Source organism: Leptopilina heterotoma, unplaced genomic scaffold (genome assembly GCF_015476425.1).
Source record: "Leptopilina heterotoma isolate Lh14 unplaced genomic scaffold, ASM1547642v1 Lhet_42, whole genome shotgun sequence".
Taxonomy (NCBI): domain Eukaryota; kingdom Metazoa; phylum Arthropoda; class Insecta; order Hymenoptera; family Figitidae; genus Leptopilina; species Leptopilina heterotoma.
The window spans coordinates 984999-1012864 of record NW_025111078.1 but is presented as its reverse complement, the minus strand read 5'-3'; the positions used below and the strand labels follow the sequence as shown (position 1 = coordinate 1012864).

General features: G+C 26.0%; 2 protein-coding genes across 2 annotated transcripts; both read right to left on the bottom strand.

Annotated features, from left to right (window-relative positions):
* Positions 1 to 123: 123 nt before the first annotated feature.
* On the bottom strand, positions 124 to 27805 carry LOC122506581 (WW domain-binding protein 4). Its single transcript, XM_043618854.1, has 7 exons — positions 27505 to 27805; positions 3713 to 3920; positions 3516 to 3617; positions 3374 to 3436; positions 3088 to 3298; positions 754 to 1054; positions 124 to 575 (listed from the first exon to the last, which is right to left on the bottom strand). Coding segments are annotated over exons 1-7 (1104 nt in total). The 5' UTR covers positions 27507 to 27805; the 3' UTR covers positions 124 to 358.
* Positions 15942 to 22840, bottom strand: LOC122506582 (calmodulin-lysine N-methyltransferase). The gene is made up of 2 exons (XM_043618855.1): positions 21820 to 22840; positions 15942 to 17867 (listed from the first exon to the last, which is right to left on the bottom strand). Exons 1-2 carry the CDS (start codon positions 22468 to 22470, stop codon positions 17508 to 17510), a joined length of 1011 nt encoding a protein of 336 aa, XP_043474790.1. The 5' UTR covers positions 22471 to 22840; the 3' UTR covers positions 15942 to 17507.
* Positions 27806 to 27866: the final 61 nt, after the last annotated feature.

Below are 27866 nucleotides of genomic sequence, written 5' to 3'. Positions count from 1 at the left end.
ATGTAAAACGTGTTTAATAAATTTTTTTTGTAAATAAAAATTTTCTTTTCCATATTCAGGAATAATTTTCGAAACTAAATCACCCCAACACTGGATTTTACAATAAATACCGAAAAAATTTACTTTTTTTTGTGAAAAATATTTTATTTTCTAAAGTATCGCTTTAGGGTACTTTACAAAGTCGAGGATCGTTCTTACCTTCAAGTGGTAATTGAACTGATAATAAGGAAAATAATTTTGAGAATGGAAAATCACAAATGATTTTCAGTTTGGATAATTATTTCTTTTTCAATGTTTTTGAATCAAGCTTTGAAATAAATTTTTTTCTATTCAAAATTTAGGATAAGGGAAATTTCGTTCAATCGTCGCATCTTCTTCGTACATTTTTTTGTCCAAATTTTCGCTTCTTGAAGGTGGAGGGTACTTGATCTTCATCATCGCTTCCGGTTACTATTCTGTCGATGGTTTTTTCCTTAAAAACTCGTTGGGAAGGTGGAGGCAAATCATTTTGCAAAACCGGAGCAATTGGTGCTTGTTTTTTCTTTGGCAATTGCAGGTCAACTGGTTTCGTTTCCCTAAAAATTTTTTTTTTCTTTTTATTGACAAAATGGAAATATTTTAATAAGATAAAAGAATATAAATTAAATAGTTTGTTTAAATTAAATTGTAAATTGAATAGTTTTTTAGAGGAAAGGAATTTAGATAGTTTTTGTTTAAAATTCTCCTCTTGAAAATAGGGGAGGGGGGACTTACACAACTTTAACAGTTTGCCAAGAACCATAGGGTTGTGGTTTCTCAGGAACACTATAATCTCTTCTGTAGGGAATTTCCTCTTCCTCTTCATCTCGTTCTTCCTCCTCTTTACTTTTTCGAATTTCCTTCAATTTCTCCCTCTCGTCATTTGCTCGCCTCTCTTCTAAAATTTCAGCTTTTTTCTCCGCCTCCTCTTCGTCCAGTTGGTTTAGAAGTTCCTCTTGAATTTGTTGCTCTTTAGCCTCTTCCTCTTGCTCTGCTATTGTCATGTAACCTTCTTCAGGAGCTTCCCAAACAGTTTCTAGAATTTGCAAAAATTAAACACATTTAATTTATTTTTTTCCATTAATAAGTGAACAGTTTGGGTCAATGGACAAGTGACCATTTGCAAAACAAAATAAACTGAAGCAATACACAACTAGCCAAGGCTGTTTTCTGGAATAGTATTCAGGACAAGTGACCACTTTGTGTTAAGGACATCTGACCACTTCGTGTTAAGGACAAGTGATAACTTTGTGTTCAGGACAAGTGACCACTCTGAACCTAGCTTGATTGGCAACAATAATTTTAACTTTCTGGAAGATCAGTGTCAACAAGTGACCACTTTGTGTTCAGGACAAGTGATAACTTTGTCTAAAGGACAAGTGATTACTCTGACCTCGAATATGACGAAGAAAGACGCTTCTGTAAAGAAGTGCCCACTCTGAAATACTTTTCTAGTATTTATTTTTTTATCATTGACCATCGAATACCAGTCATGATGATGAAATACTTCCCATAAGGAGCAATGCTCATACCCATCTATCGCGGTACACTTTATTTGACGATTCGGATCCTTGTAACCACAGCAATGTCTCGAGTCGACCTTTAAGAAATTATTTTCTGAGAGGAAGGACAAGTGACAACTGTTGAAAAATGTTTTTGTATCGAAGGACAACTGATAACTTTGGGGAAATAGTTTTTTGAGACGAAATACAAGTGCCAACATTAGAAAAATGTTTTTGTATCGAAGGACAACTGATAACTTTGTGGAAGTAGTCTTTGTGAGAGGAAAGGCGACTTTAGAGAAATGTTTTTGAATCGAAGGACAACTGATAACTTTGGGAAAATGCATTTCTGAGAATAGGACCATTTTTAACAGGACTGACAACTTTAGAAAAACGATTTTCTGCATAAACTAAAAAAATAGCAATGGGCTCAAAGGGTTTCCTTAAATTTTTGCAAAAGGGGGATTCCTTTAAATTTTTTTCAAAGGGCTGTTTCTTTAAATAAAAGTCACTATAGATGAGTGATCACTTTGTATTACAGACAAGTGACAACTTGCTCTGAAAAGCCAATTGATTAGTTATTTGCAAAGATATCAGCAAAGCAATGCGCACCGTTGACTCTAATTTAGTGAATCAATAAAGACAAGTGATCACTTTGCGTCAAAGGGACCTTTTGGTCAAATAGCTACAATAAATCTCCCTTCTTCTAAGTAGGAAGAATTAGTTAATTTTATCCACTATTAAATTGTTTAAGGTTTATATTCTTTTATTTCTTTACTGCTCTTTTTTTCCTTGCGGTAATTTTTTCGCGTTTAGGAAACGGTAGATTTCGGGATATTTGCCATAGAGATCAATGAACGTGACCAGTAGTCGCGGTACACTTTTTTTGACGATTTGGATCCTTGTAAGCACAGCATTGTCATGGGTCAGAGTCTAAATTGGCCCTTACGTGCCGAACACTCAAACAGTCTCAAAATATATTTCACTATGAATTTTCTTTTTATAATTCAACAAAAGATTATGTAACAACTTTGAACGCATTGTTATATTCATAATTACGCAACAGGACTTATGACCTAAGCACCAACTGCTAACTTTGCCTCTACGATCAAAAGGCTTAATGCTTTACAATATTTTAGTGACTGAAATCGTAAAATTGAATTAGACTTCAATGTAATTTAAAAAGTTCAATTGTTAAATAATAAATGTTGAAAAAGTTCCTAAACAGAAAATTAAAATCGAATCAGAAAGTGATAACTTTGTGAAATTGAAAATACTACCTTGTGATTTAATTTAAAAAAAAATTTGAAAAAATGAAACTAATGTAAATTATGTAATGATTTACGTAGCGAAAAAAAGGCAGGGAAACGACTTTGAATACTTGGAAAAGAGTATGAAAAAAGGAAATTTTAGTTGTACTTTTTCGTTTTACTCGTCATGGAGAAAATGTACATCAAAGTTTCCATTATGCGACTACGTGAACTCATTGCTTTTGCTTCGTTTGACATTCATATTTCAATTTATTAGAAAAATGACGCGTTTGAGAAATGAAAAATACTGTATGTACCATTTGTTTCAATGTGCCAGTAATATGGATATCCCTCGGGACTCTTTGCTTCGTACCACAATTTTGTAATTCTCTGACTTCCCTCCGGAGCAACTTTATTTTTTTGTTTTTTACTCTGTTTGCCCTGATTTCCACCCTTTTGGTTTCCCTTCGGCATCGGAGGGTTCTTTGGTTTTCTTCTTATATCCAAAGGATCCTTGTCATACGAAAACTAAAAACAAATCGTTGTCATTAATTAAAAAAAAAAAATAAATAATTAAATGTTAAATTTTGGTTAAGATTTTACATTATGAAACCTCGGATTCGTTTCCGCTGACGCCGAAGGCATTTGATTTGGATTTGGTAGTTCCTAAAAGACAAAAAATTTAATTTGTACATATTTTTCTCTTGAAAAAAAATTGGTAATCATTGTAAAAAATTCGACTCACTCTGCTTTCTTCGAGTTTTAAATTCTTCTGACGAATTATACTTTCTGCTGTCAAATCCTTTCGGTCGTTTTCAACGTCTTTGAGATAAGCAGCCATGGCAGCCTGTAAAAAATTTTAAAAAATTTCTTTTTTTAAATAATTTTTTGAAAAATAATTTGAATTAAAAAAATTCTTTTCTAGATTAAAGAAACTTTTACGTTTTCCATTTTTTTAATGTCGTCATCAAACTTTTGTTGTTGCTTGGATTCCTTGATGCTTTTCTTTCGAATTTCCTTGAGCTTCTTCTCCACATTTTCCTTGTGCTTTTTTCCATTCTCGTGAAATTCAATACTCGGCTTATTATCAGCTAGCCAACATTTACAATAATCACAAAATTTTCGCGTCTGCGACTTCCAATAGTCAGCCCTTAAGAACAGAAATATGCTGATTAAAAAATCTATTTTGTATAACTAAAAAATGTGAAAAGCAATTTTTTGATTAATAAAAAAATTTCACCATTTTCGTGAATTAATTTTTCTTTTAAAATTTAAAAAAAAATTGTTTCCCAATCCTTTGCGTAGGATGTCATTTAATCGTCTACAAAAAAGAATTGTGATGGATTTGCATTTTCCAATAAATAAAAAATCTATCACAGAAGCAATTTATTAATGACACAATATTGAAATATAGAATTGACCCTGTTTTTTTCTATAAATGCGAGGATATGAAAGTTTGAAACTTTATGAACAAAAAAAAATGGTTTACAAACTTTTCAGTAAATAATTAATTCTATTTTATTTGCCTCGAAATATTATTTAATGGAAAATATTCTTCCTTTCAAAACGGAAACCCGATATGTATGTGTCGAACTGACAATTAGGTTCTTTCTCGACTGAATCAAAGTTTGAATGTGGAATTATTGGAATTCGATTTATAGGAATAAAAATCTTTCTTTTATTTATCTTTTTTCTAAATGGACATTCGATCCGAATTACAGAAACTTATTTGACGATTATTTTTTATTATTACAATTATGAAAGCCATTTTTTAATTTTAGTTTTTAGAAATTTAATTTCGAGAAATAAGTTCCTGTTTTATTCAATTTTCGATGAACCAAAAGGGTAATTTGATGATTACATTTCAGGGTTTCTGCTCTTTAGAATCGACTAATCAAATTATGAAATATGATCGATAATGTCGAATAAATTAGATGGTGGGAAAATTGAAAAAAAATTTTAATTGCAAAAATCAATAATTATTTAAAATAGAATTTTAAAAATAGGGGAAAAATTTTGTTGAATTCCTTTTTTCGTAGATTATAAACAGATGTGCAAATGAAGTGTATAAATTTATGGCATAAAATGTTTTAAGTTGAAAATATCTTGAGAGTAAAATTTCTCAAATTTCGCTTAATTGCCTTTTGTGTACAGTAGATAAATTTTCTCCTAGAGAAAGCCAGCCTAAATTAGTTGGCAATTAGCTGCTGTCTTCCTTAGCCTTGAGCCAGGTCTTCGTTGTACTTGGCCTTTACTTTATTCTCATTCAAACTATTTTGTATCCGGTTTCTTCATTACAGTGGACAATTAAAATACAAGTGATGCGCAAGATCAAAAGAAAAATTTATGAGACGACAAAAATTTTCACAATCAATTACTTTTCGAATTCGTAAATAATTTTACTATTTTTGAATTTCTCAATTTCAATTAAAAAAAAGTTGTAAAAAATATTTTCGAATTCTTTTCGAAAAAAGAATTTTTCTAGAGCTTAAAAAAAATGTTAATATCAAATTTTGTATTAATTACATTGTTTCGACGATAAATTTTGTTGGGAGCTTTAAAAGATTATTAAAATTTAAATAGCAAATTTTGTAGCAAGACAATATAATGACTTGTGAAATTAATGCCCTGAAATTAGGTGCACATTTATAAATCTTTTGGAGCAAGGCGTCTGATGTTTATTTTTAGAAAAGTCTAATAATATATTAATAGAAGTTATTATTATTAGAGCCTCAAACTTACGATAGCTGTAAATTTTCAACCTTTTCTTATCACAAATCTGATCTTTATTATGTTTTATCGAAAAATATCTTCGATGTTCGATTTCTTTTCAAAAAATGAAGAATTCGAAAGAAAAAATTTAGTTTAAACAAAAAAATTATTTGCACTTTTAGAATCAATATTATGGAAACATCTTATACTTCCTGGTAATTTTATGACTTCTTATTTTCTACAAAACACATGCGGTCGAGACAATGGATTAGACGGTCGATGTATGGTTTCAAATAAAAAGATTTTGCAGATTTATACATATTAATAAAAACAAATATAAAATAAAATCTTGAATAAAAATTTTATTTTCAAAAAGAACTATTTAATTTTTTAAATAAGAATTAATTGTTATAAATAAAAATTTATTTTTAACATAAGATTCAATTTTTAACATAATAATTAATTTTTAAAACTAAACATTAATTTTTTTAAGGCTCTGAAACTAAAAATAAAAAAAAGTATTCGACCTTTAGGGGAAATATTTTTAAAACAGTTGTTAAAAAGTAAAGCCAATTTTTAAACAAAACTAATTTTATTTCTGGCACTTCTTGGGATTATTGTGAAAATTCTCAAGTGTGCTAAGTCTTTGTTGTTCAACAATAATTTCTAGACAGAAATAATTGGCATTAAGAAAACTTTTCAAAACTATTGAAATACTTTAAAAATAATTCCTAAAGAAATAATTCTTATTTACTGTTTTAAAACAATTTTTCTCTATTCGTAAGAATGATAAGTTTAATTTTATTTTCTTTGAGTTTGATTTTAATTTTGATTGTGATTTTGAATAAATATTTAAAGAAAATTTCGATGGACAACTGATAACTTTTGAGAAATTATTTTCTGAGTGGGAAGACAGCTGACGACTTTAGAAAAATGATTTTTCTATAGAAGGACAACTGATAACTTTTGAGAATTTTTTTTTTTTTCAGAGGAAAGACAACTGACATCTTTAGAAAAATGTTTTTATAATCGAGGACAACTGATAACTTTGGAAAAAATGGTTTTTTAGAAGGACAACTGATAACTTTGGTTTAATAGTTTCTGAGAAAAATGTTTGTGTTAATATTTTATTCGAATTTCTTTTCATTCAATTCGTTTTCAAAGTTAAATATTATTAAATTTTTATTTTCAAATTTAATACTTTAAATTACATTTTAATTTAATTTTAATTCTAATTTAATTTAATTTCTCCCAAGTTTTAATAATTAAAATTTCCTTGAACACTTTCTCTGAACTGCTCTGAAAATAATTACCATTTTCAGGAGCGAAAGTCGCTTAAAAGCTCTGGGATACTCTATGTATGATATGATTTATATGTCACTTTAATGAACATTTAAGACATAAGTTGAATTTACTCGTCAGTTCTCAACAATTCAAAACTACTGCACTGTGTGTGTCATTTGCTCCTGACAGCTTAACGTGTGTGGCGTTATGTATTATTCTCTAAACTGATTTTCCCTCCGACGAAAGTTTTCGAAAACTTTTTGATAAATTAAAGTTTTAAAAAATTATGCAAAACAATTTTTTTTTAATTTAAAAAAATGTATATCATGTATAATTATATTTATAATATAATTATATTTATGTATATTGATAATATAATTATATTTATGTATATTAATTCAGAAATTGTAAATAATTCAGGCATTGAAAATAATAGTAAAAAGAAAATCATGATTGAAAAATAAATTTTTACTTGAAAGTAGAAATAAAAAAAAATTTCACTTTTTTTAACTTATAGACAGTTATTATTTTTTATGGAAATATTCAGAAAATGAAATTAATATCAATTGCTTTTTAGTTTGATTATTGACATTGGTATCAATTACTTTAGAGAATAGAAATTGACTTTGTAATCTAGAAATTCATTTAGATGAATGAAGTTCACACGACGATTCCCTCCCCCCAGCTTCTTTTATCCTATTGCCACCCTTGTCCTTAATTAGAACTTCGAAACACGATCGAATCCAATCAACGGCAATCTATAGTAATCGATTAAAATAAAATAAAAAAACAAAGGTTTCCCATTATCTACCCCTCTCACTATACAATGTGTTCTCATCCTTCAACTCTCCAGAGAAAATATAAATAATTATTTTAATTAATTGCCCGATCCAATATTATACATTGTAAAGAACGCTGGGTTGGGAAATAAAAGGGGGACGATAGGATTTATTTTTTTAATAAAAATATTTTTTTTCCTTTACAACAAAATATTTCACAATCAAAATTAATAGCAAACAAATTTTTTATTTATTTTTGAATCTGAAATTAATTTCAAAAAAAATAAAAAAAATAAAGTGAGGTTTAAAAATAAAATTTTACAATTTCATAAAATGGTTATAAGCAAAAATAATATAATAAATAATAGTAAATAAAAAAAAATTTGTAAAAATAATAAATAAAATAAGCAAAAATAATATAATAAATAATAGTAAATAAAAAAGAAATTTGTAAAAATAATAATAATTGTAATGTCTAGCAATTCTTTTATTAAGTAATAAGTTGAAAAAAAAAATTATCAATTAAGTAGAAAAAATTTTTTTGAATTAAATAGCAACTAATTGCTTTGTTTTTTTTTTTAATTTTTTGAATAATAATATAAATTGTGAGGTCGACCTTGTTGACTTTAATAATTTACATGCAAGTTTGACGTTAAGTGCTAATGCAGATCGAATTTAGACATTTTGAGAAATGGGATATATTGTCCAGTTTATTGACAATCTTGTACAACAGAACTCTAAAACTAAGCCTTGCAAGGTTTCATGATTAACAAGAAACTCGCCACATAATCTTTTGTAGTTGCAAAACGATTAAAATATATTCCATCAAATCTGACCTTCTTCAAGGTCTCATGAAAATTTTAAACGAAATATTAAAAAAAATTAATAACCCTATTAAATCTTTTAATAAAATTAAAATAATTTAAAAAATAATTATATTAATTTAAAAAAAAATAATAAAAAAAATTTTTTTAAAATAATAAAATATAAAAATAATAAAATTTTTTTTTTTTTAATATTATTTTTTTTATAATTAATAAATATTTTTAATAAAATTTTTAATAAAACTTAAGGTCCTAGAAATAGAAAAATAAATATTTTTAATGAAAAAAAATGTAAAATAAACAAAAATTTATAATTAACAAGTATTTGTAATGCAAAAAAATTTATGATTAACAAATATTTATAATGAACAAAAATTTATAATTAACAAATATTTATATAAAATTTAAAGAAATTAAATTTTTCTCACAGTAAAAAAATTTCTTTATCACAATATAGTGAAATAAAAAATGTAATATAAGAAAAATATCGTAAATATTTTTTTTTGAAAAAAAAATTTGCTATATTTTATAAACGGTATTATTAGACAAGGGAAAATAAGAATTTTATGACAGATTGTTGACACGATCGTGTTTGGAAAAGTTCTTTGTGTCATGAGAAAAAGCACAGAATATAAATTTTCTCTCAATTGTATAACTTACCTTCAGTTTTACATTTCTTGTCAATTTTCCAAAAATATTTTTGTTTTCTTATTAGCATTATTTATTTCTTTGTATTATTTTCCATTATTATTTATTTCAATTAATAAATAAAAAAAAAATTTTTAAATAAATAAATAAATAAACAAAAAATACGAAAAAATAAAATAAATAATAAAATAGCAAACATTTTAAAAGTATAATATCAAATTCATTAACAATGCCAACTGTTAAACTAATGCCAAATTGTTAAACATTTAAAAAAAATAAAAAGACATAAAAAATTTATTAATAATATTTATTATTATAAATAATTATAATTTAATAATAATAATAATTATTATTATAATAAATATATATGTTGAACATTATGAATAATATTTTAGTGGATCTTTTAGTAAACATAGCTTAAAAAATAAAATAATATAAATAATATTAAATAAATGAAAAAATTAAAATAATAAATAAAAGGAAAATAATAAAATGACAGCCGACAGTTTGAAAAATGATTATTTCGATTGTCCCAGGCACGTGACATTGTGTATTTGTACAACCTATCTTGTGAAAAGCTTTTCAGGTAATAATTCATTTTTCTTTTTTATTATCGCCATCGAATAAAAACCATTTTTTATCCGAAAGTTTGTGTGTCACACAGTCTTTTTCTTTCTCTCTCTCACACACTTTTTTTTCTCTTTTTTCTCTAACGAGCTTTTTTCTTGCGAAAGGTAGTTGTAGTAATACAAAAAAGGAGCTTTCGTCATTCGTGCTCAGACTTCAAACAAGAATCTTCTGATCTTTCATTTTTAATGACAAACTCCCAGATCAAAGGCTGTCATCAGAAAATAATTCCACAACGGAATTATCTCTCTTCCAAATGGTTTATAATACAGTATATGATGATGAACCCTTTAATGAAAATTGTTTTTCAAAAATACTATTCTAAACTTATTTCCAAAATGGAAATTTTTTAAAAACTGTTTTTAAAATTTTAGTTCATCTTATTCCACTTATTTGTTTTTATTTGTTTCTTACTTCCTTTTATTCGTTTCGATTTTTTTTTAATTTAAAAAATTTTTTTTTTTTAATTTCTTTTTAATTTTTAATACCTTATATTTCTTTCTATTTAACAAAGGAAAAATGTTTTATTTCCTCGTCTTGATTGCGAAAAAAATTCACCTTCAAACGATTTTTCTGTTAATTGAATTTTTTTTTTTTTTTTTTTTTTTTTTTTTTTTATTTTGGAACATTTTTTCGGGTTCATTAACAGAAAGAGAGGAGTTTGATTTTATAGCTGCGAAAGAATAAACAGAAGAGAAAAAGCTTTCGAAAGGAAGGATTTGTCAGAAATACCACCTACACTAGACATTACAATATAGAAATGAGACTTTGGGTAAAAAGCTCTAAACGTTTTAATCTGCCAAGGAAAACTAAACATTGTCGAAATTCTCATAACAGCTGTATTTTGATTGTTATTACTAGTATTAAAGTTCCCATAAAACTAAATTCATAATTTCCTATTCTATATATATATATGATATTTTGACTGTCGACTACAACATATGTTGACATATATAGAAAATCGTAGCGGCAAACTTCTAAATGTCAAAGACAATAAAAATATTCGCAGTTAAAACTAAAATTGAAAACTAAAATTTAAAATTTAAAATTAAATTTTTTTTTTATAACTAATTATTTTTATTGTCTGATATTTAAACTTTGACACATTTTATTATTATTTATTATTTATATTCTTTTTATTATACTATATATTGCCAATTATTTCTTATTCCGGAAAAATCGGAGCGATTTCGATAATAAAAAAAAAGTTCTCAAAATATGTCATAATTCGGAAGTATAGAGAAAAATTTATTTTCCTTTTGACCTTGCAGAAGAATTAAGATACCAAACATAACTGAAAAGCTTTGTAATAACAATGATAATAATTTTATGCTTCTGGGCGAGATTCCAATCTGAAATTTACGCCTGCGGCTCTCAAATTATCAAACCCAAAACGGATTTACTTATTTTTCTGCCGGATATTAAGTAAAAATGTCCCCTTTAATTAAAGAGAATTTTGCAGAACGTCAGGTTTATTAATTTTTAACTCTTTATTAATAGCAATTAAATTCGGTATTAAAATAGTTTTCGAAAATTGATTTAGAGGCAGTAATTAATTTTCATAGTGAAATAATTTATTAATTTTGCTTTAAACATAGAACATTGAGTCGAATTTTTTTATTTATTTTATTAATAAAAAGTATAAAAATTCATTGTGATTTTTTTTTTTTTTTTTTTTTTTTTTTTTTTTTTTTTTTAAATAACAATTATGAAAAATGGAAAATTCTCAATGAAAATTAATGAAGAAAATTATACTTGGCTACAATATAAATACGTGTGTTAAAATTAAATGTGGGAAATATAATTAGGATAATTGCGAGTGGAAAAAATATATTCATTAAAATGATAAATTGGCGATGATATTGTAAAATTGAAGGAAACATTTATTATTAAGTGAATTTTTTGCGAAAATATAAATTAAATGGGTTTTAGATTAGGTCTAATGAGTTTTTCCACAGATGAACGAGCGCCAGCTCGGCCAGACACAAGTATCAAGTGAGTTAAAAATGAAATTAGAAGTTACGGCGCGACAGTTTTGATTTTTTTTTTTTAACAAAATTTTTACCAATTTTAGTTGAGAGAAGGTTCTCTATTATCACAGACACACCATCTTTTCAAGACGCGCGAGACGAGAGCAACGTTATATTTTGTTGGCAACGATGAAAATTGCTCTTAGCGATTATTAGTGCCAAGGAATATGAAAAATACAAAATATGTCACATCCCATTGACCCAGATCCGTTTAGAGTTGTCCAAAAGACAAAACACTTAATTTTATTCAATTTTCTTTTTTTTTTGGGGGGGGGGGATTATCTAAAGTGTGAGGAAAACGATAATTTTGTACAAAAGGACAAGTGAAAACTTTTGAAAAATGATTTTGTAACATTTACAAAGTGATTTTTCTGAGAAAAGACAACTGACAACTTTAGAAAAATGATTTTCTAAAAATGGACAACTGACAACTTCAGAAAAATGATTTTTTTTGAAGTAAGACAAATGGCAACTTTTGAGAAATTTCTTTCCATAATAAAGACAATTGACAACTTGAAAGAAATGTTTCTTTATTGGAAAAAAATTAATGATTTTCCAGAAATGTTTTTCCAGACAAGATACAACTGAATTAGTTTAATGAAATAATTTTCTACGAAAAAGACATCTGACAACTTTCGAGTTTTTTCAGAATATAATTTAATTTCTCATAACCCCGACAGAGAAGTCGACTAAAATTTGATAATATCGCCCATAAGGATCAATGTACATGACCATCAATCGCGGTACACTTTTTTTGACGTTTCGGATCCTTGTAAGTAAAGCATTGTCACGAGTCGACGTCTGCCTCCAAGTGACTCATTAATGACGAGCGTCATAAAGCATTAAAAAATATTTTTCCTCAAGAAATATTTCTTTAATTACTTTTTTAATCTCTTGTAAGAAAAAATTCAAATACTGCAGTAAAATTATAAAATTTATAAAATTTATAAAATTTATAAAATTTATAAATCTAACTTTACGAATAAAACTTTGAAATACCGATCTGTAAATTTCCCTCTCTAAAAGTACATTTACAGTAAAAATAAAACCAAATGGAGTGGAAGTGACAACTCTCAATATTTCCTTCCTTGACATTTTATTTTATTTCAATTTCTTTTCTTCAATTCCATCAAAGACAATATTTTTCTCTGACAAAGTGCCTGTTTCACTTTTACACTCGCGTTATAAATCAAGAATTTTGCGGGACATAAGGTTCGAGTGGAAGTTTTATAGAAAAAAAATAAATCGTTTTTTTTAATGTAAGGAAAGTGTTTCTTAATAAAAGTAAAAGAGAGTGAAAATTTTTTTTTTTAAAAGAATTTGAAGAAAATGGGAAAATGAAATTTACGTAAAGTTTTAGTTATAAGGGTGAAAATTGACGGAGGAAAAATGCATGTCACACTTGGTGTGAGTGAAGTCGCAAATCCGTTGCGGTTTAACGAGGATTTGCGATTTCAGCTTATTTCCGTGAACAGAAGAACACTTGGCACTGAAAAGTTAAACAGCTGCAGATTTTACGAGTGACAAGCTTTTACGAGTCCGCTCAATTTTTATCACAATTCCTTAGCCAACAAAGCTCTATTAACGATATATGATTTGGTGAATGAAAAAAGTGGTTTTTTTGCAGACGCAAAAGAAAATTTTAATATTTCGGACAAAGTTCGGGTGTCATGGTAATTTTTTTTTTTTTTTTTTTTTTTTTTTTTTTTTTTTTTTTTTTTTTTTTTTTTAATAGTTATCTTTTATCAAATTAAATTTAACTAATTTGTTTACTAAAGTGACATTATACTTGTATTATTAAAACTAAAATTTTAACCACTGTCGAAAGATTTATCCTTCGAGAATAATTATGTCATTTTCGAAATGTTCGAAAAAATGTTTGCAGCGAAAAATGTCGATAACTTTAGAAAAATTCTTTTTTCTTGTTATATAAACAGAAGCCACAAAAATTAGCAACTATGGAAAGTATAACTATACATTTCCGGATAAACAAGCTAAACAAAATTCAATTTTGTTTTCTAACTTTTCTAAAAATCGTAAAATAAAATTTAGATTTTAAAAATTGTAGAACAAAAAAAAATTTTTAATTTTATTAATAAGATGCAAAAATTGAAACAGAAGATATTACTGGAAAACTTTTCTCGATTTTATTATTAGTCCCATAAAAAATGAAACATCGAGGTACTGTGGAATTTTTATTCTTCATCTCCTTGAAAAAAAGAATGTTGAAATTATTTTTCACTTCACTTCATTCTCTCGTAAATTAAACGCAAATTATTGTTTCTGACAAAAAAAAATACATTTTCTCGCTCCCCTACTTTCATCGAATATTTCGTAACAAAAAAACAACCAAACCTTAATTGTGTTTGATAATAAAAAGTAAAATAATGTCAATAATAAAATGAAAGGATAACGTGTATTAAAAAAAATAATAAATTGATTATGGGTCGTCAAAAATACGTAAAGTAAAAGCACTGTAATAATCATTAAACATTGTGTATTAATAAATAGATTATAATAAAAAAGCCTGTCACAAATAACAAATATAACGAAAGCAAATAACACTTAATACCCGTAGATAAATAAATAAACATAATTTATATTTCATTTTTCAGCTAAAATAAATAAATAAACATATTTTTTTAATTTTTCAACTAAAATATATAAATAAACATTTTTTTTTAATTTTTCAACTAAAATATATAAATAAATATTTTTTTTTAATTTTTCAACTAAAATATATAAATAAATATTTTTTTTTAATTTTTCATATAAAATAAAAAAAATATATATTTGTATATAAATATAATAATATTACCAATTATAAAAATAATGATAATAATAATAATAATAATAATAATAATAATAATAATAATAATAATAATAATAATAATAATAATTAAACAGGTAAATTTTTGCAACAAACTTTGTTAATTTATTTTTAAAAATATTTTGTATCCTATAAAAACGATTTTTCGATTTAATGTAAAGGAAAATTTTATTTTTAAAAAAATCAAACTTTTAGTTCCCCATAAGTCATGCAACCATAAAATTTCCTTACCCAAAGAGTGGAAAGCTGATGAAGCGGAAGAGCTCTTCAAAAATGTCTAAATATTTTCCCGACATCTTTCACTATTCGGAAAACAAACTTTTTTTTTTTTTACAGATTTGTCCTCTTTCAAGATAAATTATATTATTTATTGAAATAGATTTTTTTTCAATAACAGTAGACTTTATATAAATGGAAATAGTTTTTTTTAAAAATTATAATAGATTATTTTAATTAAAATAGATTTTTTTAAATATAAAATTCAAATTAAATAATTCAAAATTGAATTTAAAAAAATATAAAAAGTTGAAACTATAAATAAAAATTTATTTCGAAAGACTTCTACGAGGGAAAGGATTTTTTTTTTATAAAAAGAAAGTCAAAATTCAGAAACGGATCGTATTTATTAAATTCCAGGCATTTTTAAATATTTTAAACATTCGTCGAGTATAATATGTTAGAAAATAAAAAAAGCAAAGTAGGTATGATATGTGCATTCAAAAATTTTTTTTTTTTGAAATTTTATTAACAAATGAAAAAAATAGATTTATTAATAATAAATATGGTAGAGCGTCTTTTTTTCTTGAATATATATAGTATATGTATGTATATAATAATGATTCACGCAAAATATTCAGCTGAAAATAAATATTTCTATATTTACAAATTTTCGCTAGAAATATATTTTTCTATATATCTTCATATTTAGAGCCTCTTTCTCATCGTTATCTCGGTTTTTATTTACAACTTTTCTTAATCTCTCGTTTCACAATAATGATTTTTTTTTTCTAAAAGTACATTTGACTAGACTTAACTAGATTGGTCCTTGGGAGGGAACGACTTGGCGCAAATAAGGTAAAATTCACGAAGAAAAAAGAAAATAGAAAAAGAAAATTTCTAAAAATAAATATGTCTTTCAGAATATAGAAAATTTTTTCGTCTCAATTCCAATTGCTTCCAAGTTTTCTTTTTTTGAAGAAAATAATTTATTCGACACTTATAAACATTTTCGCACTTTTTCTTTCTTAATTTTTTTGTTTCTATGTTTCTTTTTCGAATGTTTCATTTTTAAATGTTTTTTTTGTTATTTTTTAATGTTTTATTTCTAAACGTTTCTTTTTTTAATGTTTTTTGGTTTTTTTTTAATGTTTTATTTTTAAATATTTTTTTTAATGTTTCATTTCTAAATGTTTCTTTTTTGAATGTTTCATTTTATAATTTTTTTTTTTTTTTTTTTTTTTTTTTTTTTTTAATTTGAAATAGAAAAATTGACAAAAAAGTTGTCAAATTTGAGAAAATAATACTTTTCTAAAGGGAGGAAATTAATCGATAGAGTGAAGTTAGTAGCAGGCGATCTCTTCCTGGCACATGATGGAACCATGTCAAATGGAACCATGTCAATAAATGACCTTGACTAGGATTTAATAGAACATTGGAAGTAAGTGGCTTTTCCTAAAAATATCGTGTGTTGCTCCGTTCTTTTTTTTTAAATTGAGGAGACACTTTCCTTTCCTTCTCATCAAGTCTTTGCTGAGCTTTTTATAATATATAAGAATACGTGTCGCAATCTCTTTAGATCCTGAGGGTTCGAAAATACCTTTCTCTTTAAAGTTCACGTTCAAATGTCACAAAATTTACAATTTAAAAAAAAAAAAAAAAAAAAAATTAATGAAATGTTTTTTCTAATTAGAAAATGTTTTACATCTGTTTAGGATCCTGAGGGTTCAAAAATACGTTTTTCTTAAAGTTTAGGTTCAAATGTCATAATTTATATAAAATTTACAATGAAAAAAAAATTTCTTCAATTTTTTTTATTATAAATTCTAATTAGAAAATGTTCAAATGTTTTAAATATGTTTAGATCCAAAGGGTTCAAAAATATCTTTCTATTAAATTTCACATTCAAATGTCACAATCTATATAGAATTTCCAAAGAAAAAAAATTTTTTTTTTAATGAAATGTTTTTTCTAATTACAAAATGTTTTAAATCTGTTTAGATCCTAAGTGTTGAAAAATACCTTCTTCTTAAAGTTTACGTTCAAATGTCACAATCTATATAGAAAAAAAAATTTTAAGGAAATTTTTTTCCTAATTAGAAAATGTTCCCTTTTCTAAAGAAGAGTAAAAATTACAAATATTTAAATAGTCGCAAAGAAAGAAAATTGATGTCTTTGAAATTCAGCTTTGTGGTGAATAATAATAATAGTTTGGTCCTAAAATACCAACAACTTTTTCTATCCATTCATTAATAGTCCTTAAGTTTACAAATCAGCACTATTACTCACAAATACTCTGGAGCATAGGGAAAAAAATAAAATCTAGTTTATTAAACACTAGATCACAATTTTTCTGGATTAAAAAAAAATCCAAAATTATATCTCGCAAGTTACTAAAAGAGAGAAAAAAAGAAATTATTTCACAATTTTTGCTCTTAAAAACAAAATTTTCAGCTTCACAACAAACTAAAAAGGAAGATGTTGACAAATTTAAAGTCTCACTAAAAAGAAAATTGAGACTTGAAAATTAGAATTGACCCAAATTGTAGATCAAATTTTTTTCGAAAAAGTAAGGATTTACAAAAAAAAAATTCTGTTTTCTAAAGTAAAGGTCGCGTTTGTCACGAATTTTTTTTTGAAAAACAGATTTTTTAAAAGCGTTCTTTTCCAGATCTTTGAAGATTTGGCAAAGATTTTCCCAAAAGTTATTAAATTTTCAATATTATTGGAATATTGAAGGAATTATGAAGAAATTTTTTTTTTTTTTTTTTTTTTTTTTTAAGAGAATCATCCTGGAGGAGTGTTCTTTTGTTTGGTGAGTTCGAGGAGAATGGGAAAGTGCAAATCCGGACAGTATTCGTGATTATTCTCGAGAAGTTCCAAGTGTCTGGACCAAACTTTAGCGTCGTAGTGTTCGGTTTGACGAGCCAGAAAGCCCCGTTTGAGGGCCGCTTCGGCAAATCTTTGGAATGTTGTACCTCTTCTTGGTGCCATTACTAGAGCAATTCCATCATCGGCCAGCCATCCGTAAATTGTCTCCACCAGGTCAAGACGGGCGTCATCGAAAAATAGACAATCGGCACTGAGAATAATGTCGTAGAGACCGTCAGTTCTTCTCGATTCATCCACAGCCTCTGCGTCCCAAGACTGTGTCAAAAAAAAAAAAAAATTTAGGATTTTTTTTTCATTTTCATTTTTTATTTTTTATTTCTATTGGGGCGAAGAGTTGTCCAAGGTTTACTGTGGCTAAAGTCTTTGGGCATAGTTAGGGCTCACTTTTGGATATTTCTGACAATTTTCGAACGTATGGTGTTAATAAAATTTCTATTTTTAATCCAAGATTACGTCAAAGGGTCGACCCTTTTGATAATCAATTAATAACATAAATACAAGAACCTATCGCTTATCTCGAACAACAAAAGCATCTTTTCCTTTACATGATGGTCAAACCTTTCATGAAACAAAATTTTCTTTTCTACTTACTTATGTCTGTAAAAATTTCAAAAAAATTAAAAAATTTAATAAAAAAAAAAAAAAAAAAAAAAAAAAAAAATTAAAAATAGGAAATAAAAAAATATTCTAACCTTGTTGCTAATGGTTATGAATATAATTATTAAGTCTAATACTGTATTAGTGAAAAAGTACAAATACAAACGAAGTATGTAATCTAATTAGAACTAATAACCTCCATTAAAATTTACATCAACTAAAAAGAGAGAGAGAGAGAGAGTAATTTTAAAGAGAATTAAATTAAACAATATCATTATAATTGTAATTGTGTTTAGTGCGGATATAATTAAATGCGAATTTAATCGCATATGGTTATTAGAAGTACATGTGCTCAGGCAGGGAGAGGGAAATTATTATCAAATTACCAAATAACAAATAACAAATTCTCATTGAATGTTCTCGATTAGCATTAAAATTTCAAACAAGTATAAGCTTTTAAAGTCGTAATACACTTTCAATTATGGCTTTCAAATTAAACAACAGAATCGTTTACCGCAAATGGAAATATGCAAACGCACAGCATAGTTGAAATTTCGCTTTTTAACTTCCAATTATAGATATGCATTCTACTTTCATTTCGGAAAATTAATTAAATTTTCCTGTAAGGAATCAATTTTTCCGACCGTAACACTTTGCTGTTGTAAAAATTTCAGAAAAATTTAGATTATTTTTAGTCGTGATTTTGTAATAACGGAAGTGGGTGCAGTTTAGTAGGAGAAATTAACAAATGTGTAAACAAAGAGATTATAATGAAAAAGGTTTCACCATCACGTGAGCGAGATAAGAAAAGTGTTCGAAATATTTTTGTTTTCACGTACCGTTGGTTTAATTTTTAATTGACAAATCGAGCTGGTAGCTTGCAGGAAGCTAAAAATTGTATTTTCCTGATTCTTCACTGATTTCTAAATTCAATTATAATCAAAACTTGAATAATTTTGCTAAATAAATATTTAAATACTTCTTATTTAAATCAACGGGAATAAATAAATAAATAATTAAAATAAATATAAATAAATATCCAATTAAATTTAATAACACGGTAAAAAAAATTTAAAAAATTTCAACTTTTTAAATTTAATAATTTCTATAAACATTACAACTATAACCCTTTTAAACTTTAATTATTTTCTACAATTTTTGACTAAACTTCATTTCACAATTAATTATTTATATTAATTTTTAATAATTTTTCGAAAGTTCTTCGAGAATTTAATTATTTAAATACAAAAATTCAATTTTTTATAATAATTCAAACTGTTCACTTCTTCTTTTTAAAGATATTAAGGTAGAATATATTCAAAAAATTTTAATAAAGAAATTCTTAATATTAATTTTTTAAAAATATTTCTAAATAATTTTTGAATGACAATATTTTTACAATTATATACAATTAAATGATATCAAAAAACAAAAATTGAAATTTGGTAAAATCAATTAAAAAAATAATTGAAATTTCGTAAAATCTTTTGAAAAATAATTCAAAATTGGTATAAAATCTTTTCAAAATAATGGAAATTTGATCAAATCTTTTACAAATAATTGACATTTGGTAAAGTTTTTGAAAAATAATTGAAATTTGATATAAAATCTTTGCAAAATAATGGAAATTTGATAAAATCTTTTTAAAATAATTGAAATTTTATATAAAATCTTTGCAAAATAATGGAAATTTGATAAAATCTTTTAAAAATAATTGAAATTGTGATAAAATATTTTTAAAATAATTGAGTTTTTTAAAAATAAAAAAATACAATTTTTGAAGAATTTTAATTATTTCGTAAAATCTTTTGAAAAATAATTCAGAATTTGATTAAATCTTTTACAAATAATTGACATTTGGTAAAGTTTTTGGAAAATAATTGAAATTTGGTATAAAATCTTTACAAAATAATGGAAATTTGATCAAATCTTTTACAAATAATTGAGTTTTTAAAAAATAAAAAAAATTTTTTTTAAAAGAATTTTAATTATAAATGATTTCTTCGAGTTAATTGAAATTTGGTAAAATCATTTAAAAAATAATTGAAATTTCGTAAAATCGTTGAAAAGTAATTGAAATTAGGTATAAATTTTTGCAAAATAATGTAAATTTGATCAAATCTTTAACAAATAATTGAAATTTGTTAAAATTTTGAAAAACAATTGAAATTTGGTAAATTTTTTAAAAAATGACTTAAATTTGATAAAATAATTTTAAAATAATTAAGTGTTTAAAAATAAAAAAAATAAAAATTTTAAAGAATTTCAATTATATACCTAATAATGATTTTTTCGAAATAATTGATATTTGCGGTAAAATATTTTTAAAATAATTGACATTTTGAAAAGTATAATTAAAAATGATCAAATTTTTCAAGAATTTTAATTATAAACAGGACCATGATTTCTCAAAAGTTTTAATAAGTCCAAAAAGTCAATTTTTATAAATTTTTATTTACATTATTCAAAGATTTCTTAAAAGAATTGTTGTATAGAATTTGAAAAAAACTAATTAATTTTTTGATGAATTTTAATTAAAAATTTTGAACATAATTTTTTTCTCCAAAAAGACTAAAAATAATTCTAAAATGTTATTATTTTTGGAAATATGTAATTGAAAATATTGAATTTTAAAGAATTAGATGCTAATTTTCATTAATTTTCATTTTTAAATTTACCTTTAAAGATTTTTCATTAAAATTTTTGATAATTAAATTTATTTTCAAAATTTGCTATTAAAATTCTTCAAAAGTTGATTTTCCAAAATTTTAACAAAATACTTGAAATAAATTAATTATTTTCAATTAAATTCAATTTAAAAAAAAGGCGAAAAAGTCGCAATTTTTGAAAATTAGTCGAAAAAAGTCTCAATTTTCCTAATTTCCCTGACTTTACTGACAAAAATGTTGTTTCCCTGAAATTTTCCTGACTTTACTGACATGTAGCCACCCTGACTGCAAATTACCTGCTAGTTTCCTGCAAGCTTCCTGAAAGCTTAATTAATCTGTAAGTTTACAGGAAGCTTGCAGGAAGCTTGCAATTGGCTATTTAATTACCTGCTAGTTTCCTGCAAGCTTAATTAATCTGTATGTTTACAGGAAGCTTGCAGGAAGCTTACAATTGGCTAATTAATTACCTGCTAGTTTCCTGCAAGCTTAATTAATCCGTACGTTTACAGGAAGCTTGCAGGAAGCTTACAATTGGCTAATTAATTACCTGCTAGTTTCCTGCAAGCTTAATTAATCTGTAAGTTTACAGGAAGCTTACAATTGGCTAATTAATTACCTGCTAGTTTCCTGCAAGCTTAATTAATCCGTACGTTTTCAGGAAGCTTGCAGGAAGCTAAAAATTGGCCATTTGCAGCAATTTTGCACTGCAAATGACCTTCTTGTTTCCTGCAAGCTTCCTGAAAGCTACCAGAAAGCTTAATTAATCTGCAAGCTTGCAGGAAGCTTGCTGAAAGCTAACACATGGCTGCTAGCAGTTCTTTTGCCCTGCAAGTCACCTGCAATCTTCCTGCAAGCTATCAGCAAGCTTGCAGCTCGATTTAACAGCAATTTTCAATTTTAATTTCCAAAAAATGCCACTGTATCAAAATTTTCCGATTTACCTGAATTCGATTTCCATTGTTTCCGTTTTGCCTAAGCGCATTGGCGGCCCTGGCCCATTGCACAACGCCGCACCTTACGAAATCTGCCATGCTGTTTCTGGCAACGATGCATCTGACATTATCAACGCTGGTCACGTTTCCGTCCGTGAGTGTGACACCACTTGGATTGCAGTATTTGGCCACGAGTACACCAGCCAAACAACTCATTCCACCACCCAATTCCAATACAACTTTATTCCTGCAGATCATTCGATTCTTCAATAAATAATAACCCAAACATTCCTCCGATGGCCAGACACAAACATTGCCTGTATTATTGAAGCCAATCAATTCATTGGCGGTGAAATTTTTATTAACCTTCCTTATTTGCACATTAAATAAATCATTGTCAATTATCGTTGAATATTCATACCAGGAAGATTCGGGATCGGCAACATTTTCAAGAATTAACGGTCTCAATAGATTGAATGTTGTGAAACGTCTCACTGAAATATCATCATTGTACTCAATTTCAGGGAATAGCTCTGGAGAACGACTTAACGCTCTTGCAAGAAGGCGCCATCTTCTTTGAGCTGTACTCGCATCCTTTTGTTCGCCAATCTTCCTGGAATGATTCTTCATTTCGGTCACCGTGACAATTTCCGTTGACATATTCTAGTTTTTTTATTTATTAATAATAATTGATATTGGTCCCTGATTAGGATGATGATAAGTTTGGTTAATTCTTCTCGATCTTCACTACCAGGCTCTCCGAAGAAGTTTTCCTCAATTTTAGGAGTTCTTGGTAGAAGATCACAACAAGAGTTTTGTGTCATCGGTTTTGTTTTTTTTGTTGATGTTTCGAAAAAGAAATTTTTTTAATTATTTCTCTCGGCTTCGTCCATGATTGGTTGTTTTTTTTCGAGTCTCCTGGTGATTTTTTGAATTTTTTTTTTTTTAAATAACGATTTCAAAAATTGAGAAAAAGAATTTTCACGAGAAAAGGACAAGGACGGACGAAGGGACCGGAGAGACTGAAAAGCATCAAGTCACAATTTCTAACGCTCGCGCCACGCGACCAGGCGACGTTTCTCCGATTGAATTTCGCGCATGCGTTTTCATTTTGATATACACCTTCAAATGTTGTATAGCAAGTAAAGTATAATTCTTCTCGCACGTTTTCTTTCACAAATTATTGCGTCTGTGTTGATTCGAAACTCATATTCCTCTACTTCTTCCTCTTCTTCTTCTTCGGTTTTTTCTTCCCGACAGGAATCAGAAGCGAAAACAGATTTATCGCCATTTGGCGCTTACTTAGTGAATCTTATATGACAAATAAATTATTAATGAGATTTTCTGTTTTTCTAAATTCAGAAAAAGACTTTTTTTTAATTTTTGAAAAATATTTCTTTTATAATTAAAGAAAAAATTATTTATAATTTATCTGTACGACATAGGGACGTATTTTTTTAATAATATTAGGTAATAATTATTAAAATTTAGTATTATTAGGTAATAATTGATTATTAATGTCAATTAATAATCAATTAACTAATGTAAATTAATAAACAATCAAATTCCTTATACTATTGTTAATTAAAAACCCTTGTAAGTTAATAAAACTAATTACTATTTGCAATTATAATCGATTGTAATTGTCCAACTTATTTTCCAACAAACAAATTGTAATAACAAATGATAATTAACAACTTCAACAAATTGTAATAACAAATAATATTTATACAACAAATTGTAATAACAAATTTTAATTAACTCAGACTTCGCACACTCGATAATTAATTTTAAAAAAGTAGCAAAAAGTAGCTTTCGTACTAAAAAAAAGTATGAAAAAAGTAGCTATCAAAAAATTAAACTTGACGACTAAAAAAACTCGTTTTAGAAACTTCATAAAGCTGACAAAAATTCCATTCTATATTTTATTTTCCTGCGGGTTTTTCCTAATTTTCATCAAAAATATTTACTTCTTTCTTAAATCCATTTAATAAATTAAATTCCTGAAACAAATTTTATTATTCATCAAAGAATTTAAATATTTATAAAAATAATTTAATTCTTGCGAAGAATTTTATAAAATTTTTTAAATAATTCATTTCCTTCGACTAATTTTATGCAAATTTTAATTTAAATAATTAAATTTCTGGCAAATTTGTATTATTCATGAAAAGAATTGAATTCTTATGAAGATTTTTATAAAAAATTTTTTAAATAATTGAATTCTGTTTGGAAATTTTATAAAAATAATAGATATTAAAAATCGTTGAATTGCGAAAAGTTTTTAAAAATAATTAAATTATACAAAGAATTCTATTAAAATTTTTGAGAATAATTTAATGTCCGTGTGGCATTTTATTAAATTTTTTTGAAAATAATAATTGAATTCCTAAAAAGCATTTTATTATTTATGAAAATAATTGAATTCTTGCATAGAATTTTATCAAAATTTTTTTAAAAACATTGAATTTCGATGAAAAATGTTATTATTTGTGAAAGTAATAATTGAACGTTACACAGAAAGAAAGCTAGCGGCTCACTTACTCTCAAAATTTCCGAATATTACATCGAAAGCTTACCGCAATCTTCCCTGCTATCCTATTTTGTCGGTGAAAAAAAGCTAATTACAGATCATTAATTTTTTTTTTATATTTAGAATTAGAGAGTTTATTGCAGAGTTATATGATAAACCGCGTGAGTACGAAAGGAAAGAGAGAACAGTCAATCATTTCGCTTGAAAGCACTTTATCAATATTTATGTCATTGCATTTCAAGTTCAATAGAAATTGAAATAGAAGAAAATAATGTTAAACTGAATCGATTTTTTTTGTTTTTAAACAAAAACAATAGGGATCTTTCTTATTCAACAAATTGTGTTCTATTATATCATTATTGATATAATGCGAATATGATACAGTTTTTTATGCTGTTTTATTTATTTTTTATTAATATTATTAATATTATTAATTATTATATTGTTAATTATTATTAATATTATATTATCAATAAGTTTTAAACTATATATTTCTTTAAAAATAAGTATTCTGTAAGTTTTGACTTTTTTCTGAGTTTAATTTTTCAAAAACAATTTTGTTATATAAGTTTAAAACTTATTAATAAATCAATTAGAAAATTTAATAATATAAAATTATTATATTATGTTATGTCATGTTTTACTATATTCATGTGGTTGATAAAGTCTGCAAGAACTTAATACTTTTTTTTATTATTTTTAGAGTGATGTACAAAAGCCCACACTTTTCTCAAAAGGTTAACGAAGTTAAATGATTTAATTAGAGTCAGTTATACGATCCTACAGAACCGGACGAATTCTCCTAATGCGCCAAATATATCTTTTCATGTTTTTCATAAAAGAAATAATCAAATATTTAAATTTTAATAGTCGAATATATTTCTAATTGATTGATTAATTCACAGAGTACTTTCCAAGTACTCAAATAGAAAGTTAAAATAATTTTGTTTTCAAAGTGGGCGGTTACGTAGAGTGCGCAGTTAACTTCTGCGCATTCGAGCCTCTGCGCGGTGGTCGACTGCGCACTCTAAGTGACCGCCTACTTCAGACACGATTAATTTCACCCACAGCAGGGAAAATTTATCAAATCTCCACTTGTAATGTTTTTAGAATATTAAAATGGTAATTTTAGTGAAAATTGTCTAAAGATTTAAATTTTTAGGAAATTTTTGGTGCTGTGGTGGTAAGTTATAAAAATTTTTTGAATTATTTATTTAAAAGCAAAAAATTTGTAAATATCTCGCGTTAGTTTCATTCATCCGGAAACATAAATGAATCGACGAGCCCCCAAGCTCTACGGTATTGCGGCTTTTCTGGCAAACAGTCCCGACGCATTGCGTCTACTCGACTAGCGGCTATAGTGCGGAAATTTTAGCGAATCGGGTGTAAAACTGACTTACGAGCAATGCTGGCACGCGCACCACCAGATTTCGATCTAGTGTTAAAAAACTAAAATATTTTCACCTTTCATTATTACAACTATTCCTGAAAAATAAATTACAAGGAGCAAACATTCAGTTTAAATTTTCTTTTAAATATTTTTTCTAAATATTAACTAATTAAATATTAATAATTTAAATATTAACTTTCAGTTTCAGAAAAACTAAACTATTTTCTAAAATGCTAGGGGAAAATAATTTTTGTTCCCAAAATCCTTTGAATTAATATAAATATGTAAAAGTGGAAACATATTTAAATTAATAAAACCGCGCGCAGACTCATGAAACTTTCCTATGACACTTTGCAAACAGAAAATTACGTAACAGCTTCTGGCACTGCTTTAAAGTTCCTCTATCAAAGAACAGTGGCTCTGTTTTCCAAGTGTTAAACGCCTTGCAAATAAATTCATTGCGGTACCCAAATGCAGAACGATTGTTAATGATGGGCCAAATGGCGAACGTGCCAAAATTCGCGTTTTATTCACAGCGAAGCCAAATTCGTAAAGTGGACATGAACAATGAATATTGGGGAACTTTTTTTTAGATAAAAGGCATTGATGCAAATGTGATGATAATAATAATTGTGAATGGCAGTTTGGAAATTGAAATTATATAGAGAATTAGAATTAAAGTTTTATTGAGGATCCGAACTTTGAATGTCGGTAAAAACAGGCACTATATGCAATTATCCGTAAAATTGGAGATAAAAAATTTTAAAAATATGTAAAATACAATGAATTTTAATACAAAGAAATGTTATTTAAACATTTCTTTAAAAAAAATTTTTTTAATTTAAATAAATTTGTTTTTAAATTGACCGAACCATGTTTTTTATATTTAAAACACTGAAAAAATATTATATAATGTTAAGCAATCAAAGAAACTCGTAAATATTCAAAATTTAAGATGGCGGATCCAATATGGCGTCGATTTTTTAAAAATTCGCCCAATTCGCCTGAAAGTTGTTACTCGGGGGTTTTTGGGGTTGCTGAATACGAATTTCACCTTTGTTTTCAAAAATACAAAATGGCGGATCCAATATGGCTGACACATTTATTTTTTACTTTAATAAATTTCGTAATTTACAAGAGGGTAATTACAGTAAATATTTATTTATTTAAATAAATATTTGCTCTTTAAGTTCAACGTAAGACTTGCAGAAATAAACTTTAATGTGACTTCTGTTTATAATAGTCTAACATGAGAGTGGATGGTAGCGACTTCTGGCAACTTCGCAGAGCACTAATTTACCGACTCGTTATCTTAATCAATTTTACTAAATTTTTTCATCCCATTTTCAAGTGATTTTAATGATTTTATTCTATTAGTTAAAAATTATACTTTTTTATAAATCAATAACCGAAGAATTAAAAATTTACTATAGGACAATACCAAATATATTATACCTACAAGCTTAAAAAAAGACGACAAACTAACATTCGATGCATTGTATTTTAAAATCTTTAAAATCTTAAAAATTTTTATTTTTATAATCAAAATTTGATTTTTATAATTATTTTTTTAAGTTACAGACAAGTAAACAATTACTTGTGTGTAACTTAAAGAAAATTGTACGCAATGCAGAGGAAATGAAAATAAAATTATAATTCAGAATAATAATGAACGTATTATAATAATTTCCTTATAAGTACTAAAATTGCTTTTCGACATTACGGCGATTAAAAATATAACTAAAAAATTTAAAAATCGAAAAGTACTTACATGGTGAGGGTTCAAAAACTTTATACACTGGAACAGACGTCTTTTTAAATATAAACAAACAAAACGAAATTTATCACAATATAACCTCACATTAAAATTATATTTTACAAATTTTTTGTCACACTACAATTATTTTCAATCTTATATTGTTATTATTCACATTGAACTAATTTCATTCACCAACACTGAGTTAAAATTTGTTTTAATGGAATAAATTAAAAAATTACTTGTGAGAAATAACAAATAAGAAATAAGTAAATAACAATTTTACTCTTGATGGTATAGTTGAGCAAAGTCACGTTTGGTTAGGCACTTACCTTACCTGCACTAGCCTGCAAACAGGAAATTTGGTTCCAAAAATT

Excerpts from the sequence above, each read along its gene's own strand:
- LOC122506582 (XM_043618855.1), bottom strand. The coding sequence starts at position 22,470 with ATGTCAACGGAAATTGTCACGGTGACCGAAATGAAGAATCATTCCAGG. Across the intron at positions 17,868-21,819 it reads ACAATGGAAATCGAATTCAG|TCTTGGGACGCAGAGGCTGT; the intron begins GTAAATCGGAAA and ends TTTTTGACACAG.
- LOC122506581 (XM_043618854.1), bottom strand. Across the intron at positions 3,618-3,712 it reads ACATTAAAAAAATGGAAAAC|GCTGCCATGGCTGCTTATCT; the intron begins GTAAAAGTTTCT and ends AATTTTTTACAG. Across the intron at positions 3,437-3,515 it reads TAAAACTCGAAGAAAGCAGA|GAACTACCAAATCCAAATCA; the intron begins GTGAGTCGAATT and ends TTTGTCTTTTAG.